Genomic DNA, 15000 nt, shown 5'->3' on the forward strand with positions numbered 1-15000 from the left:
GTGCGCTCGTGTGTATGTGTGTGTGTGTGTGTGTGTGTGTGTCTGTGTGTGTGTGTGTGTGTGTGTGTGTGTGTGTGTGTGTGTGTGTGTGTGTGTGCGCTCGTGTGTGTGTGTGTGTGTGTGTGTGTGTGTGTGTGTGCGTGTGTGCGTGCGTGCGTGCAGGTCTTGATGAAGTATGGTCGTCAGCGCTGGAGACTCAGAGGGAGGATGGAGCTGAATGGGAAGCAGGTGTGGGACAGTGAGGAGATGCTGTTCCTACCACTCATCACAGAGTTCCTCTCCATCAAGGTCAGTCTCCCCTCCTGAAGGTCAAAGGTCAGTCCCTCCTCCTCAAGTTCAAAGGTCAGTCCCTCTCCCTGAAGGTCAGTCCCTCCTCCCGAAGTTCAGTCCCTCCTCCTGAAGGTCAGTCTCCCCTCCTGAAGGTCAGTCCCTCATGCTCCTGAAGGTTAGTCCCTCCTGAAGGTCAGTCCCTCATGCTCCTGAAGGTCAGTCCCTCCTCCTGAAGGTCAGTCCCTCCTCTTGAAGGTCAGGGCCTCCTGAAGTTCAGTCCCTCCTCCTGGAGGTCAAAGGTCACTCCCTCGTCCTGGTCGGTTTTAGTATAATTTGCTTATTTTGGGGCGGCAGGAGGTAGAGCTGTCGTCTGGGAATCAGAAGGTTCCCGGTGTGAGGCTGGCTCCTCCCGGCAGAATGTCAAAGTGCCCTTGAGCAAGACACTGAACCCCTAACTGCTCCTGACGAGCTGGTAGCGCCTTGCATTGCTGCTGCCACCGTCAGTGTGTGAATGTGAGAGTGAATGGATGAATGTGATATTCATTGTAAAGCACTTTGAGTTGTTGATACACTAGAAAAGTGCTCTATAAATACAGTTTATTTACCATTTGCTTTGGTGACTACTCAATTGTTCGTTACCATGGTTACAGTACTGCTAGTAGTAGTAGTAGTGGCTACATTGTAGCCCATGGATGCTAGCTACATATGTTTGTATAACAGTTGCAGTCCTGCCGGACGGTTATGTTGGCAGAAGTGTCCTCTAGAGAGAGAGTGACGTCAGCGGAGGACCAAAATGCGAGACTCATTAGCCAATGAACAGCCAGGAATGGGTCTCGCGCTACTTTTGCATGCTAAAATAAAGCTGATAATGTACAATTTGATTCAAGGGGGGAAAAGCCCTTTCAGAGTACAACACAAACTGTCTATTTTGCTGCAACTCAACAGTGCTGCTTAATCCAGGACCTGGAACTCTTGAGAGTTAAAAACTGGTCCATTGGAGTGAATGGAGATGTCGGGACTCTTCTATCTACACGGCTCTGGGCAGAAGGTTGTAGTGCAACAACTGATTGGTGCTCCACTGTGGTTTCCTAGGTGACAGAGCTGAAGAGCTTGGCCAATCACGTGGTAGTTGGAAGTGTTTCATGCGAGACCAAGGAGCTGTTTGCTGCGCTGCCTCAGACGGTCGCCGTGGATATCAATGACCTGGGAACGATGAAACTCAGCCTAGAGGTCACCTGGAAGTGAGTCTCATCAATCATCTAATGATTTGTTCATTTATACCAACGACTTCTCCAGAAGGATCATTATTCACGTTTTTATTCTAAACTGAACATGTTTTTAATATGTAAGGGATAATCAAATGAACGTACACCTCAGGAGTTGATTATGTTTTTTTGTGATTGTGATTGGATCAACAACGTTTGACGCTAGGCCAATCAGAGGCAGAGAAGGGGGCGGGTCATGCCTTCGCCATCCTGGGAAAAAAATATCGCGCACGTAACAGAGATGCAGATGATTACTTAACTTCCGGTTGAAAGGTCAACATGTGTAAACTGAACATTTTATTTACTAGGCATCTCGCGCGTGTGATGACACCATCGCTGATGATGTCATCAGTGATGTCATGCTGCTAGGAACTGCTAGGAATCGAGCACGCGAGATGCCTATAAGTTCTTCTTGAAGGGCGCTGGGCATGCCTTCACTGTAAAAAATAAAATAAATAAATAAAAAAGGGCACTTTGGGTATCAGGGGGAAATGGGCAGGTGCTCGGACACCCCTAGCATCCCCCTCTGCACGGGCCTGGATTGTACTGATTGCACTGCTCTTTATGAATGGACTCTGTGTTCGTTGTGTTGTAACTTTGTCCTGATGAAGGTCATGTAGCCTGATAGCTACTAAAGATATCTGCATAGATCCAAGTGTGCAGAACCTTTCTTTTGTTTTCATATGCTCTTCGGTCTTCTGGCACCTTGGCATTTTCCAGTTGTGAGTCTGGTGATCCTCATAATATATATTTAATATAAAAAAAATACTTTGATACGGAATATATCAGCTAATTTAAGATTTTTATTCAAGTTTTATTCAAGACTTTTACCAAAGTCTTTTTCTGGTGAAGTATCTATACTTTTACTCAAGTATGGATTTCGAGTACTTTATACCCCACTGCCCACATAAGCCACATCACCATCTCCAACAAGAAAACACGTCTGCTAATGTTAGGTCAACAGAAACAACAGTAAGTCTCTCTCATAAATTGCTTCTAAGTTGTTGGGCTGGGCTGTTTTAGACCTGTGTGTTTTTAATCCGTGCCGTAACGTTAAAGCGCCCGGCATGGTTTTGCGCAGCCACGACTTGGAGCCTTGCCGCCGCCGAGCGGCGACAGCGAGACTGTGCATACTCGCATACGTAACTCGCATACGTAACTCGTCCAAAACACGTCCAAAACACGTCCAAAACACGTCCAAAACGTTATCGTGTCGTTTACCAAGAACTTGCAATCATGTCGGTGGGGGGACATTTTATTGTCCCTCCATTTCCAAACTCATTCCGGTGAGCCTTCAGAAGGCTTTGCTAGATGAGGGACAAGCACTGTTAAATGAGGAAATGGCATTTCCTCATTCCTCACAACAAGGAGTTGACGGCGCTAGACGGCGCAGAGTCACATTTTCGAGGAGCTGCGCCGATAGAACGCCCAGCTACGGCGACCCCCTCGGCGCAGTCAGCGCCGGCGATTTCGCTCGAGCATAATTTGCGCTTAAGTGTGCACCCTCAGAGAGTGTCAGTGCTGCTGCAGCAGCTGGCTGTCAGTGAAATAGTATCGCCTGCTGTGTATCTGTTGTATCTTCCCAAGTAAAAAATCAAACAAAAACAAAAATATGTCAAAAACTAAAACAAAATATGTCATGATGATGTTCAATTGTATTCCACAGCGGTAAAACAAGCTCCTCAGCTAAACCTTTGCCTGTCATACAATGGTGCGCAACTGCGTGTGCGCATGCTTCTGTAAACACACTGGAGAAGGGTGCGTTTGATTGAATTGTTCCCGTACATTTTACGTCCAAACGAACACACTTTATTGATGTCATTTACCCCGGGCAGCGGGCGAGGATGGATAATAAACGAGTCCACAACCAATTCCAAACATGTTTTTCTTTTGTTTTCACTTCATACCTTGTTTCAGAACAAAAGGAGGGAAAAAAACATGGCTTTTGTTAAAGAATGCTGTGATTACATAAAGCAGAATGCAAAGAACAATCCTTCAAATGTTGAAGAGGAGAGAGAGATGCAGAAACTGAGAATGTGGTTAAAAGGGATGAGGATAGACCCTTTTCACAAGGGGGCCATTTTGTGTCAAAAAGGCAGAATAAACACAGGTGCAAAGCAAAACACTATTGAGGGTTTCCACATTCCAATCATGGAAGTTTGAAACCCCTATTAGTGTTTTGCTTGCACCTGTGTTTACCCTGCCTTTTCGACACAAAATGGCCCCCCGTGAGAAGGGTCTATTGAGAGCAAGTTGAGGGCCACGGGGGAGGTGTCCTGGGTGTCCCAGGCCGGCCCTGGAGCTCACAGGCCGGGTGGAGGCATGCTGTGGGGTTGGGGGGCTGTGTTAAGTTTTAACATTCACAAATGATATGCACTTACACTATTTCAATACATAATTGACTATACATATTGTCAAATGTTTCCCATTTTTACATTATAGAGGCATTAAACAATGTGATGTGTGTGTTCAGGGATGCATGAAGCTGGGGGCGGGAGGAGGACAATATGAAGCGATGAAGGTTGGGGTAGTATAGTACAGTACCTGCAAGAAATTCAAACCACTTTCACCCGTGGAGCCGGACTACGTGTGCGTTAAAACCGTTTAACGCACACGCCGGCCAATCAGAAAAAAGTATTCACCCAGACCATGGTATACAAAATGTTGAGTCAATGAATTTTGTCTCTTCCTGTCCCTCTTGTCTCTCCTCGTCAGTCCGTTTGATAAGGACGACCAGGTGTCAGCGGCCAGCTCAGTCAACAAGGCTCCCAGCATCAACAAGAGATTCTCCGCGGTCTTCAACCAGAGTCCACCTGACACCCCGTCACTACGAGAACAGGCGTTCTATGTGAGCTTCTAACCCTAACCCTCACACCCCGTCACTACGAGAACAGGCGTTCTATGTGAGCTTCTAACCCTCACACCCGGTCACTATGAGAACAGGCGTTCAGTAGCCACTTTTACACAGAGATCCCGCCATATTGACTTACAGTCAGAGGCACTTATCAGACACACACCAAAAAGAGGAAGAAAGAAAAGAAACTTGGGCAAGCTGGTGTGAGCAAAACAGCGATAGAGACAGACAGGTTAAGTTAAGTTAACTTATCCTTTATTTATCCCCATGGGGAAATTCATCCTTCCTAGAACTAGGAGCAGCGGGCAGCCACAGTGCAGCGCCCGGGGACCAACTCCAGTTCTTTTGCCAGTGCCTTGGTCAGGGGCACTTTTTTGCATTAACCCTAACATACATGTCTGTGGGTGGTGGGAGGAAACCCACACGAACACGGGGAGAACATGCAAACTCCACACAGAAAGGACCTGGGACGGACCGGGGTTCGAACCCGGGACCTTCTTGCTGTGAGGCAACAGTGCTAACCACTGAGCCACCGCGTCGTTGTGCTTATTATGTCCGAGGAGTCTCTTTAACGAGCAGCTGATCGAGGTCTGATCGACTTCATGGATCACAGAGGCAGCAGCGTGTACTGTAGGCTACAGCTAGCACACGGCTAATTCTTACCTTTGGTTCCAGTTTTTTGTAAAGCAATATTCCCATGTTGTGAAGTAGCCTATTAAGTCCGTTCTGAAAGCATTTGCAAGAAGAAGCACAGCTTTTGCTGCGACGGCCGTTCGGATATAGGCTATAAATGTACAGGAATCCTATAACGTTAGTTGTTTTTCGTAAGGGAACGCACAACGGCGTAACGAAAGGCGTAACAAAATGACACGCCATTCCGTCTTTGTGACTTTTACACAGGAGGCGAGGCGTAATGACGCAACGATTCACTGACTGTATGCAAGTACCTCCTACAACCCCACTTCAAACAACCTGAACTATCCCTTTAATAACGTTTGCACGAGTGGAGAACTCCACACGTTATCTTTGTATTATCGATCATAATCAAAACATTTCCACCTGATCATTTTCACATAAATCATCCCAATGTTATTTTTAATGTGCACTCCAGGGAGTATCAAACAGGTGTTTCTGTTTCTGCAAATGAACCCCTCATTATCTATCTTTTTGTTTGTTTGTTTATTTATTAACATATTTATTTGTTTGTAGAAGGAATCTCCTGCGCTTCAACCCCTCCACAGAGGGAGGTCGGTGCTCTCAGAACAGGACAAAACAATGTAAACAGGTCAATGGGCCACTTCCAAAAGGACTAACCCAATGAGTGAGCTGGAGCACACGAAGTCACTTAAATAAATTTAATAAAGGTACAAAACTGACGTTTCGACGCGCACTGCGTCGAAACGGCAACAGGCTTTTTGGATCTTCACCCTGAATACAGTGGAACCACAGGGACTAAACGAGGAACTGAGCCTCTCTTGTTACCTGTGATCTTATTGTGAGGAAGTGATGTGTTGTTGTATTGTACTTGTTGTTTGCTATGTATTATTATGAGGGAGTGCTGCTCTAACACAGCACTGCCCTCCTTTTCTATTTTTTCTGTGAGTGCTCTCATGGTATAGGCTTACTGATTAAGCACCTCCCACTCCATTGTAACCAATCAGAAACTACCACCTAGAATGGAGGCTCTCTTAAAGGAACACTCCGCCCATTTTCAACCAGCTTTGTATCATTAGAACATCAGTAGTATATCAGAAAACTGTAAACGGTTTTTGTCTGTCATTTAATTTGACAGTTATTGAGTGTTAAAGTGTGGACCAGTGACATCACTGGTCCACACTAACTCAAATTAATAACTCATTAACTCAAATCAACTCTCAATAACTGTCAAACTATTCATCATTCATCTAGTTTGACAGTTATTGAGAGTTGATTTGAGTTAATGAGTTATTAATTTGAGTTAGTGTGGACCAGTGATGTCACTGGTCCACACTTTAACACTCAATAACTGTCAAATTAAATGACAGACTTCAAAACAGTTTACAGTTTTCTGATATACTAATGATGCTCTAATGATACAAAGCTGGTTGAAAATGGGCGGAGTGTTCCTTTAAGGGCTGGGATTTATGCCTGTACTGTTTGACTCTGAAGAAGACGCAGTGCGCGTCGAAACGTCAGTTTTGTACCTTTATTAAATTTATTTAAGTGACTTCGTGTGCTCCAGCTCACTCATTGGGTTAGTCCTTTTGGAAGTGGCCCATTGACCTGTTTACATATTTATTTGTTTGTTTGTTTGTTTGTTTATTTATTTACTTATTTATTTCTGATGTAGGCAGCAGCGCATCATTGCCGAGAGAGAAGAGAGAGATCGATAGAGATAGGGAGAGAGAGGAAGGGGCGCTGTAGCTCAGGAGGTAGAGTGGGTCGTCCATGAATCGCTTTGGATAAAAGAGGTCGGTGGTTAGATTCCCGCCTCCTCCAGTCTGCATGTCGAAGTGTCCTTGGGAAAGATACTCTGAGATACGGTGTGCCAGCACAGTGCGTGGCAGCCTGCTGCTATCGGTGTATGAATGGGTGAATGTACTGTACCTACTGATTGTAAAGTGCCTTGTACCATTTACAAGTGATTTCTCAGATGTAAGCAGGTAATAGTTTTTTTAGTTTTTGTGTGTCCTTTTTATTATTATTATTATTATTATTGTGTCATGCATACATTGTATGCATGGTCTTACAAGACACCAATAATGACATCAAAGCCAGGATCATAGTGCAGCATATTCACCTTATGTAGAAGAGACAGGCTGGCTTGAGACACTAACAGGAAGTGTAAACATGATCGGAAGTTCCCGATTGTGTTTACACTTCCTGTGACTCATAACGCCTAGTCTGACTCAATTATGTGAGTCAAACTAGGTTTGACCAGGTGAGTCAGACCTAGTTTGAGCAGGTAAAACAGCCGGTGTTTTAAAACAGGAAGTCGTGACACAATGGGTCAAGTGGGCGGGGGCTACATAAGGTGAATAGGCTTACGTAATTGTACAATACATAATCAATATTATCATCACCACCACCAGCAACAAACAGACATCCTTTACATTCAGTACATCACATTCAGTACATCACATTCAGTACATCACATTCAGTACATCACATTCAGTACATCACATTCAGTACATCAGGCAGACAAGCACCGAATTCATCCATGTCTTATCCATCACTCTTCTTCTTACTATCTAACTATCTCTCTCTCTCTCTCTCTCTCTCTCTCTCTCTCTCTCTCTCTCTCTCTGTCTCTCTCTCTGTCTCTCTCTCTCTCTCTCTCTCTCTCTCTGTCTCTCTCTCTCTCTCTCTCTCTCTCTCTCTCTCTCTCTCTCTCTCTCTCTCTCTCTCTGTCTCTCTCTCTCTCTCTCTCTCTCTCTCTCCTCTCTCTATCTCTCTCTCTCTCTCTCTCTCTCGTTCTTTGTCTTGTAGAACATGCTGCACCGTCATGAGGAGCTGGAGAACGGAACAGCCTGGTCCAATTCCTCAGAATCATCCGATGATTCCTCCAGTCCTCAGCTGTCTGTCGGAGGGCTGCACAACTCCACTCAGCAGAAGGTAATAATCAGTGGACTTCTCTGTTCAGCCTCTGTTCAACTTTTTATGTATCGGCAAATGCACCCCCTCCCCCCCCCCCCCCCCCCACCCACACACACACACACACACACACACACACACACAGGGTGGCAGTGTAAGTCACGTTTTGTGTCACGAAAGTCACGAAAAATCATCAGTGATGTCATGAATCCCACAACATGGCATCATCTCCAGAGTTGGGGGAGGAGAGGGAGTGACACAGGGACAGAATGTAGGGAAACGGTAGATGAATAAATCCAGAAGGAGGCGCTAATGCAACATAAAGGATACCAACTGCCATAAAACACCACAGAAGAAGAACAATCTCCAGTCTCCACCCTGGAAATCGAGCCATTCCCTGCCAGCCAGGGTTTCTGACCATTTTCCGCTTGAATGTAGGTTGTTTTCACCGAAAATGCCCGTCTAAAAATCCCTTTTGTGCAGCGGAGCGAGGGAGTAATTCACCCCACGGTAGAGAGTGGACAGGGCGGGGCGGGGCTAGAGAGCGGGCGGGGCTAGAGAGCGGACGGGGTGGGGCTAGAGAGCGGACGGGGCAGGTCACACTCTCATCTTGCCCGTGGGGCGGGTGCTTCGTGGTGCTCGATGTGTGGAGGTCTGGGGGCATATTTGACGGCTGAAATGTACACGATGTGAGGGTTCACAAAGCGGATTACTAATCTGACTGACAGGAGAAGTGATTGGTTTGCGTTTACCAGCTTCTGGTGAAAGAAATCCTTCAGCGTCGAGTGACTATCATAAGCCCGTGTGACAACGCGTGGATCTCAGGGTGGGGGGGGGGGGGGTGGGGGGGGGGGCGGGAGCGGCACCAGGATGTGTTTTATGAGCTTCCTCGATGAAGGGAGATTTTTTGCAGGGAACGCTTGGTGGTTTTGTATGACAATAACTCAGGCCTGCGGGAGATTATACGAGTATAGTAGCACTTCATAAGGTGGCCAGGAGCGCCATCTATCGCATGGCGGTGAAAAGACGGGTTGACGTGAAAACAATAGTTAAGGAAAAGATTAAACTGCCTGCTGTCCCATAATCAATATGATTAAGTGCTGTCCAACCACCATACCCAATTCCCTCTGATCTATTGTGTCTGATATGACATTGGCTATGTTTAATTTTGTCTGCTTGTTTGTCTATGTTTTGGCGTGACACCTTTTTCCTGCTTATTTTCCTTACTGTATATTGCCATCTGAAATATTGTTTTCTATGTGGTCTCTCTCTCTCTCTCTCTCTCTCTCTCTCTCTCTCTCTCTCTCTCTCTCTCTCTCTCTCACACTCTCTCTCCCTTTATCTAAATTACTTCCTTTATCTACCTATTCAGATGGTGACCTTGAACTTGTATTTTTGTCTTTTGTTTTAAAGGATAGTTCGGTTTGTTTGAAGTGGGGTCCTATCAGCTAGTCAGATACACTAACTTAATTAGGTACAGTGGTCTTGAAGCGGGGCGCAGCGTCGGACGAGATCCGGCACCCAGAGCAGCAGCCAAACCAGCCTTTTCTCTCGCAGTACTGGGGGTCAACAACTAAAACTATAACTGTAATTTAGCCACCTAAAACAACGCCCACCTAAACAAATCGATATGCGTGTACATGCACGCTCTATTTTGACAATTTTCAGCGCTTTACTTTTCCGCAAAACAGCAGTTTCATTCGGCACTGCTTTTTCTCCCAACCGTACAACTACCGTATTCCTCCGCTAAAAGCCTGCACAGAGCCACAGCACTGGATTACTCCGCAGTTATTTGGGGGTATTTTATTTCTCACGGTTTGTTAGTGAAGACACAACAAATAGAATACACAAACGAAAATATGAGTGGTTTTGATAGCGAGGATGATATGCCATTCACCTTGGTGACAAGAGGATACAATTATGAACCAGAGAGAGTAATATACAGAAGAGGAAATTTTGCAGAGAGTGAACAGGCAGACAGAGAGATGCGCCTCCTGTCTAAATGCCGGGGTGCCCTGCAGACCTTTTTCACCATTCCCAGGATAAATTGTGGAAAACGTCCCAGACCAGAGAGGCCAGGTGACTTGTTGTCTCTAAAGTAAGTCAGTGTTTTATCTCTCTTCTAAGCCTTCCTGTTTTGTAAACCGCGGCTCTGTGCTTTGTGCAGGCTTTTAGCGGAGGAATACGGTAGTTGTACGGTTGGGAGAAAAAGCAGTGCCGAATGAAACTGCTGTTTTGCGGAAAATAAAGTGCTGAAAATTGTCAAAATAGAGCGTGCATGTACACGGATATCAATTTGTTTAGGTGGGCGTTGTTTTAGGTGGCTAAATTACGTTTTAGTTGTTGACCCCCATACTTACAGAGAAAAGGCTTATTTGGGTGCTGCTCTGAGTGCCGGGTCTCGTTCCACAATGCACCCAGCCTCCTGAACACTGTACCTAATTAAGTTAGTGTATCGAACTAGCTGATAGGACCCCACTTCAAACAAACCGAACTATCCCTTTAAGAAAATCTTAATAAACAAGAGTAAAGAAAAGATATCTTGAGGTGAGAGGTCAAGGAATCCCTTTGAAAATAGTTTTTACCTGATGAAAATTGAGGCTAACTTTGGAGCGTTATTTAGCCCCCTCCTCAACAAGCTAGCATGAAGCAAATACATAGCCAGAAGCTCCAGTTTTGTCAGGAAAGTAGTTCCGGCTATTTGCTTCAATGTCTCGTAATGTATAATTCATAACAGGGTATAATTAGTATATGTCTCTCTGACTCTGTCTCTCTCTCTCTCTCTCTCTCTCTCTCTCTCTCTCTCTCTCTCTAGCTAGTAGTGTTGACTCCAGAACTCCAGCCGCCTGCAACTGGAAGCTCCTCCCCTCAGATTGACATCTCATTTTGTGCCAGAGACTCCGCCTCCCCAACTCCAAACTCCGTCCACAAGGTTAGCACTGCCACCGAGGTGTGCACCATGCCACAACACCAAAGGTATGCTTTCATTTGCAACTATTTGCATTATACAGGGGGGGGGGGGGGGGGGGGGGGGAATTCCCTATTGAATTTTTCTAAATTATCCACCTTATTTTTGAATGCCCCACTGTAAAAAATAATTGTGGGTACAAGGTCTGGTCTAACGTGACTTATTGTTGCAGCTTGCCATTTCCTTTGTTATACTCGGCTGCAGACCCGAATTATAAACCGGAAGCTGGAGCACGTTATAAAAGTTATAAATATAGTCACGTTATAAACAACTAACCAACGCTGGGGGTCCGAATGGAAACAGTGTTACTCGAAATGGTTAAAAGTTCAATCAATTTGGTCATTCAGTGGCGTTTTACTGCCATGTAAAGTAACTAACGCTAGCCGCTAGCATTAGCTACACTAGCCGACTACCCACAATGCATTACGTTATCCCAGCACTCGAACGACACGGCTGTAGAGCAGAATGGCTCTGCTGTAAAGACGTTTTTTTGGGTCAACTTAAAATAGTCTTTTACACCGGAAGAAGCACCCATCAGGCAGATCAGGCAAAAATGGCCGCCAAAAATAAGGTGGATATGTTTTGATGATTTCCTCTCATTTTTCCTTTTCAAAGAGTTTGCAAGTCACGGAATAGAGAGCCAAAGTCACGCCCTCTTCCGGTTTAGGCATACGAGCCAAGGGATTTCATCAAATGCTTATCCACCTTATTTTTGGCGGCCATTTTGCCTTACGTTAACTATGGGTTCTATTTCCGGTGTAACCAATTTAGATAACCCCCCAGCCCCCGACAAAAAAAACGTCTATGAGGATTTTACCCTTTTACAGCAGAGCCATTCTGCTCTACAGCCGTGTCGTTCGGGTGCTGGGATAACGTAATGCATTGTGGGTAGTCGGCTACTAACTGTGGCTAATGTTAGCGGCTAGCTAGCTATGTTACATGGCAGTAAAACGCCACCAAATTGATTTAACTTTTAACCATTCCGAGTAACACAGATTTCGAGTTTCCATACGGACCCCCAGCGTTGGTTAGTTGTTTATAACGTGACTATATTTATAACTTTTATAACGGACTCCAGCTTCCGGTTTATAATTCGGGTCTGCAGCCAGAGCGGCAACAATGAGTCACGTTAAACCGGACCTTGTACCCACGATTCTTTTTTACAGTGGGGCATTCAAAAATAAGGTGGATAGAAATAGTTTTACTTGGTCAAACCAAGTGATTCAGATACCATATAACATTTCACTCGGAACAAAGCTTAAAAAGATTGCGGGTAAAAAAAACAAAGACGTTTTATTTTTAACTTTTGGTCCGAGTGGAATGTTCTGTGGTCTCTTGTGATAATAAATATAGCTGAATTGCTTGGTTTGACCAAGTAAATATACGCATTTTAAAGAATGGCGGATTAAATCTGTTTGTTCGTATGCCTAAACCGGAAGAGGGCGTGACTTTGGCTCTCTATATGCGATGTGCTGTATCGGTATGCTTTGATTCGCTGATACATGAATTGATTGACAGGGAGGACGGAGAGGGGCCCGTCAAGATGACGATAACACCACCTGGAAAGCAGGAAGAGGAGTTGGCGAAACAATCCCCCCTCTCACCACCGGGCGGAGTGACGTCTAACGGCCAGGCCCCCCGCTCCTACTCGAGGTCGCTGAGCCACATCAGCGAAGGCAGTGCCGACGGCGCGGTCCTGACGGACAAGTCTGCCTGCGGTTCGAGGGAGGCGGCCCCTTCGCCATCCGGGATCTCCATCAATGCCGTTGGAATGGAGACGCCCGATAGAACGCCCAGACTCCCCAGTAGAATCCCCGGACAGATCGCGGACGCCAAATCGTCACCAAAGACGGTAGCCGTCGCTGAAGAAACCGACATCTCGGATCTCCGCCTGGCGGAGGAGCAACCTACAGAAGACGACAGGGAAATTCAGAAGGATAAATTCAGTGCTTCCCTTGATGCCTCCACCTCCAGGACTGAAAGTGCGAACCCTAACACGCAGTCCAATAACACACAGTCCAGTAACACACAGTCCAGTAACACACAGTCCAATAACACACAGTCCAGTAGCACACAGTCCAGTAGCACACAGTCCAATAACACACAGTCCAGTAGCACACAGTCCAGTAGCACACAGTCCAATAACACACAGTCCAGTAGCACACAGTCCAGTAGCACACAGTCCAATAACACACAGTCCAGTAGCACACAGTCCAGTAGACTCTCAGAAAGCCTAGACGTGACCTACACAGCCTGCCGGGTGTCAGTGGAGGAGGAGGAGAGCTCGGTAGAGGACAGTGGGGTGGAAGAGGCGCTGGGAGCCCTCATCTCTTCTCTGGACGATTACAGAGGACAGTTCCCCGAGTTACAGCTGCTGGAGCAAGAGCTGGGCCTGCTCAACGTTACACTGAAGGTGAGATGGAAGTGTACGTCACTTTTTATTCCAAAGTAGAAATGAGTGCGCTTCGCGAATACTTCTTGATATGTGAAAGCCGTGCTCTGATTGGTTGAATTGCAAGAAATGAGCAGGGTTCGGACTTTCCTGCCCCTACAGAAAGCTCACCACACACCACAGTGCTCTGCCTGCCTGGGAGATGTTAGTAGAAGAAGCCTTTGCAATGAGTGCAAGGACTCCTTGGAGATATGAGGTTTCTGCAGGATTGACTCAATGTTTGATATAAGGGTGTAACCAGGTTTGTGTGGCTGTGTGTGTGTGTGTGTGTGTGTGTGTGTGTGTGTGTGTGTGTGTGTGTGTGTGTGTGTGTGTGTGCGTGTGCGTGTGCGTACATGTGTGTGTGTCTGTGTGCGTGTTTGCAGGGCGGTAGGTGCAGCCGGTCGGTCAGTGTTGTCAGCCTCAGCGTGGAGACGGCTCTGGGCAGCTTCGACTTCCTCAACACCTCCGACATGGAGGAGGAAGAGGAGGAAGAGGGCGAGAAGAGGAGTAGAAACGGCAGGTTAGTCACCAGAACTAGAAATCTGCGTGTTTCGCGCGCCCCCATTTTCTCTAGGGAGGAGACTCGAAAGTCGGCACTGCACTCTGTCGGGCCCCCAGCAGCGCAAACTTGCTTTTTGTGTTGCCAGTAGGTGGCGCTATGCCTATGCACGTGTCCCAATTGCACAGAATTCGGCAGTGCGCTCTTCCGGGTCCCCGGCAGGGCACTCCTCGAGTTTGAAGTCGATCGGATGAATGGTTCTCGAGATAGGACCATTTCAAATCTAAAACATTTGCTTTAGCACCACCTGTGGACGAATTGTTTTTGTTTTTTTTCCCCCCCGCGCCAGATTCATGCCAGACCCTGGAAAAGTGTTTCGGCAAAGTCTGAAGGCAATTGGAGTAACTTGCCTTGCAAATCCGGTAGGGGTGTCACGATACACTCCGTTCATGATACGATACGATACACGATATTGGGTTCACGATAACGATACGATACGATATTTTAACAATATTTTTTTGCGATCGATTTGTAAGTTGAGGGGGCATCCTCCACGCTAATTTGAGTAATTTCACCATTTTCATCCTCCATGTCTGTAACGTCCCTCGTCTGTTCAAACAAAGCAATGAAAAGGAGAGCGAGCATGCAATCAGATGCAGATCAGTCTTCTCGCGATATGAGATTTAATCTCAACGATACATATTGTCACGTTTTGATATCGCGATATATTGTGGGACGATATATTGTGACATCCCTAAAATCCTGTCATACAAACTGACGGACATACTACATCCTGTACATACACACCAGTCTTACAATAAATGATTTGTGAGTACAGGAGGAACTCTTTGAGGAGCCATCTGCTATAAAAACTTAGCACTCTATTCATCTCAGCCTTTTTAAACACTCTTTGCCCCATTGTCAAGTTACAAAACTGAAGTGAACTTTGAAAAGAAACTAATAATATGAGATAACATGTCAGATGTGATAACAATCATAACCATTTAAGCCTAAATATCATTTCCAAGATGACAAATGATTAGTTTTTGCAGGAATAGCACTTTGATTTAGCTCCAGCAATGTCGAACTTGTACTGTTGAGGAGTCTCATATTGTGGTAGTTTGCTGCCATCTAGTG

The 15000-nt window shown here is 45.9% G+C and overlaps 1 protein-coding gene across 1 annotated transcript in view; it reads left to right on the forward strand.

The window, feature by feature from the left end:
* The window catches only part of LOC310800625 (rho family-interacting cell polarization regulator 1-like), a gene marked incomplete at its 3' end in the record, with an annotated part of 60948 nt that overhangs the window by 28622 nt on the left and 17326 nt on the right, over positions 1 to 15000 (forward strand). The window contains exons 10-16 of the mRNA XM_083663255.1: positions 163 to 288; positions 1363 to 1511; positions 4251 to 4383; positions 7858 to 7983; positions 10778 to 10938; positions 12449 to 13343; positions 13748 to 13884. Coding sequence (XP_083519381.1) covers positions 163 to 288; positions 1363 to 1511; positions 4251 to 4383; positions 7858 to 7983; positions 10778 to 10938; positions 12449 to 13343; positions 13748 to 13884 — 1727 coding nt within the window. The remainder of the gene's footprint in view (positions 1 to 162; positions 289 to 1362; positions 1512 to 4250; positions 4384 to 7857; positions 7984 to 10777; positions 10939 to 12448; positions 13344 to 13747; positions 13885 to 15000) is intronic.

Source organism: Poromitra crassiceps, assembly GCF_964638095.1.
Source record: "Poromitra crassiceps genome assembly, chromosome: 30".
NCBI classification, from domain to species: domain Eukaryota; kingdom Metazoa; phylum Chordata; class Actinopteri; order Beryciformes; family Melamphaidae; genus Poromitra; species Poromitra crassiceps.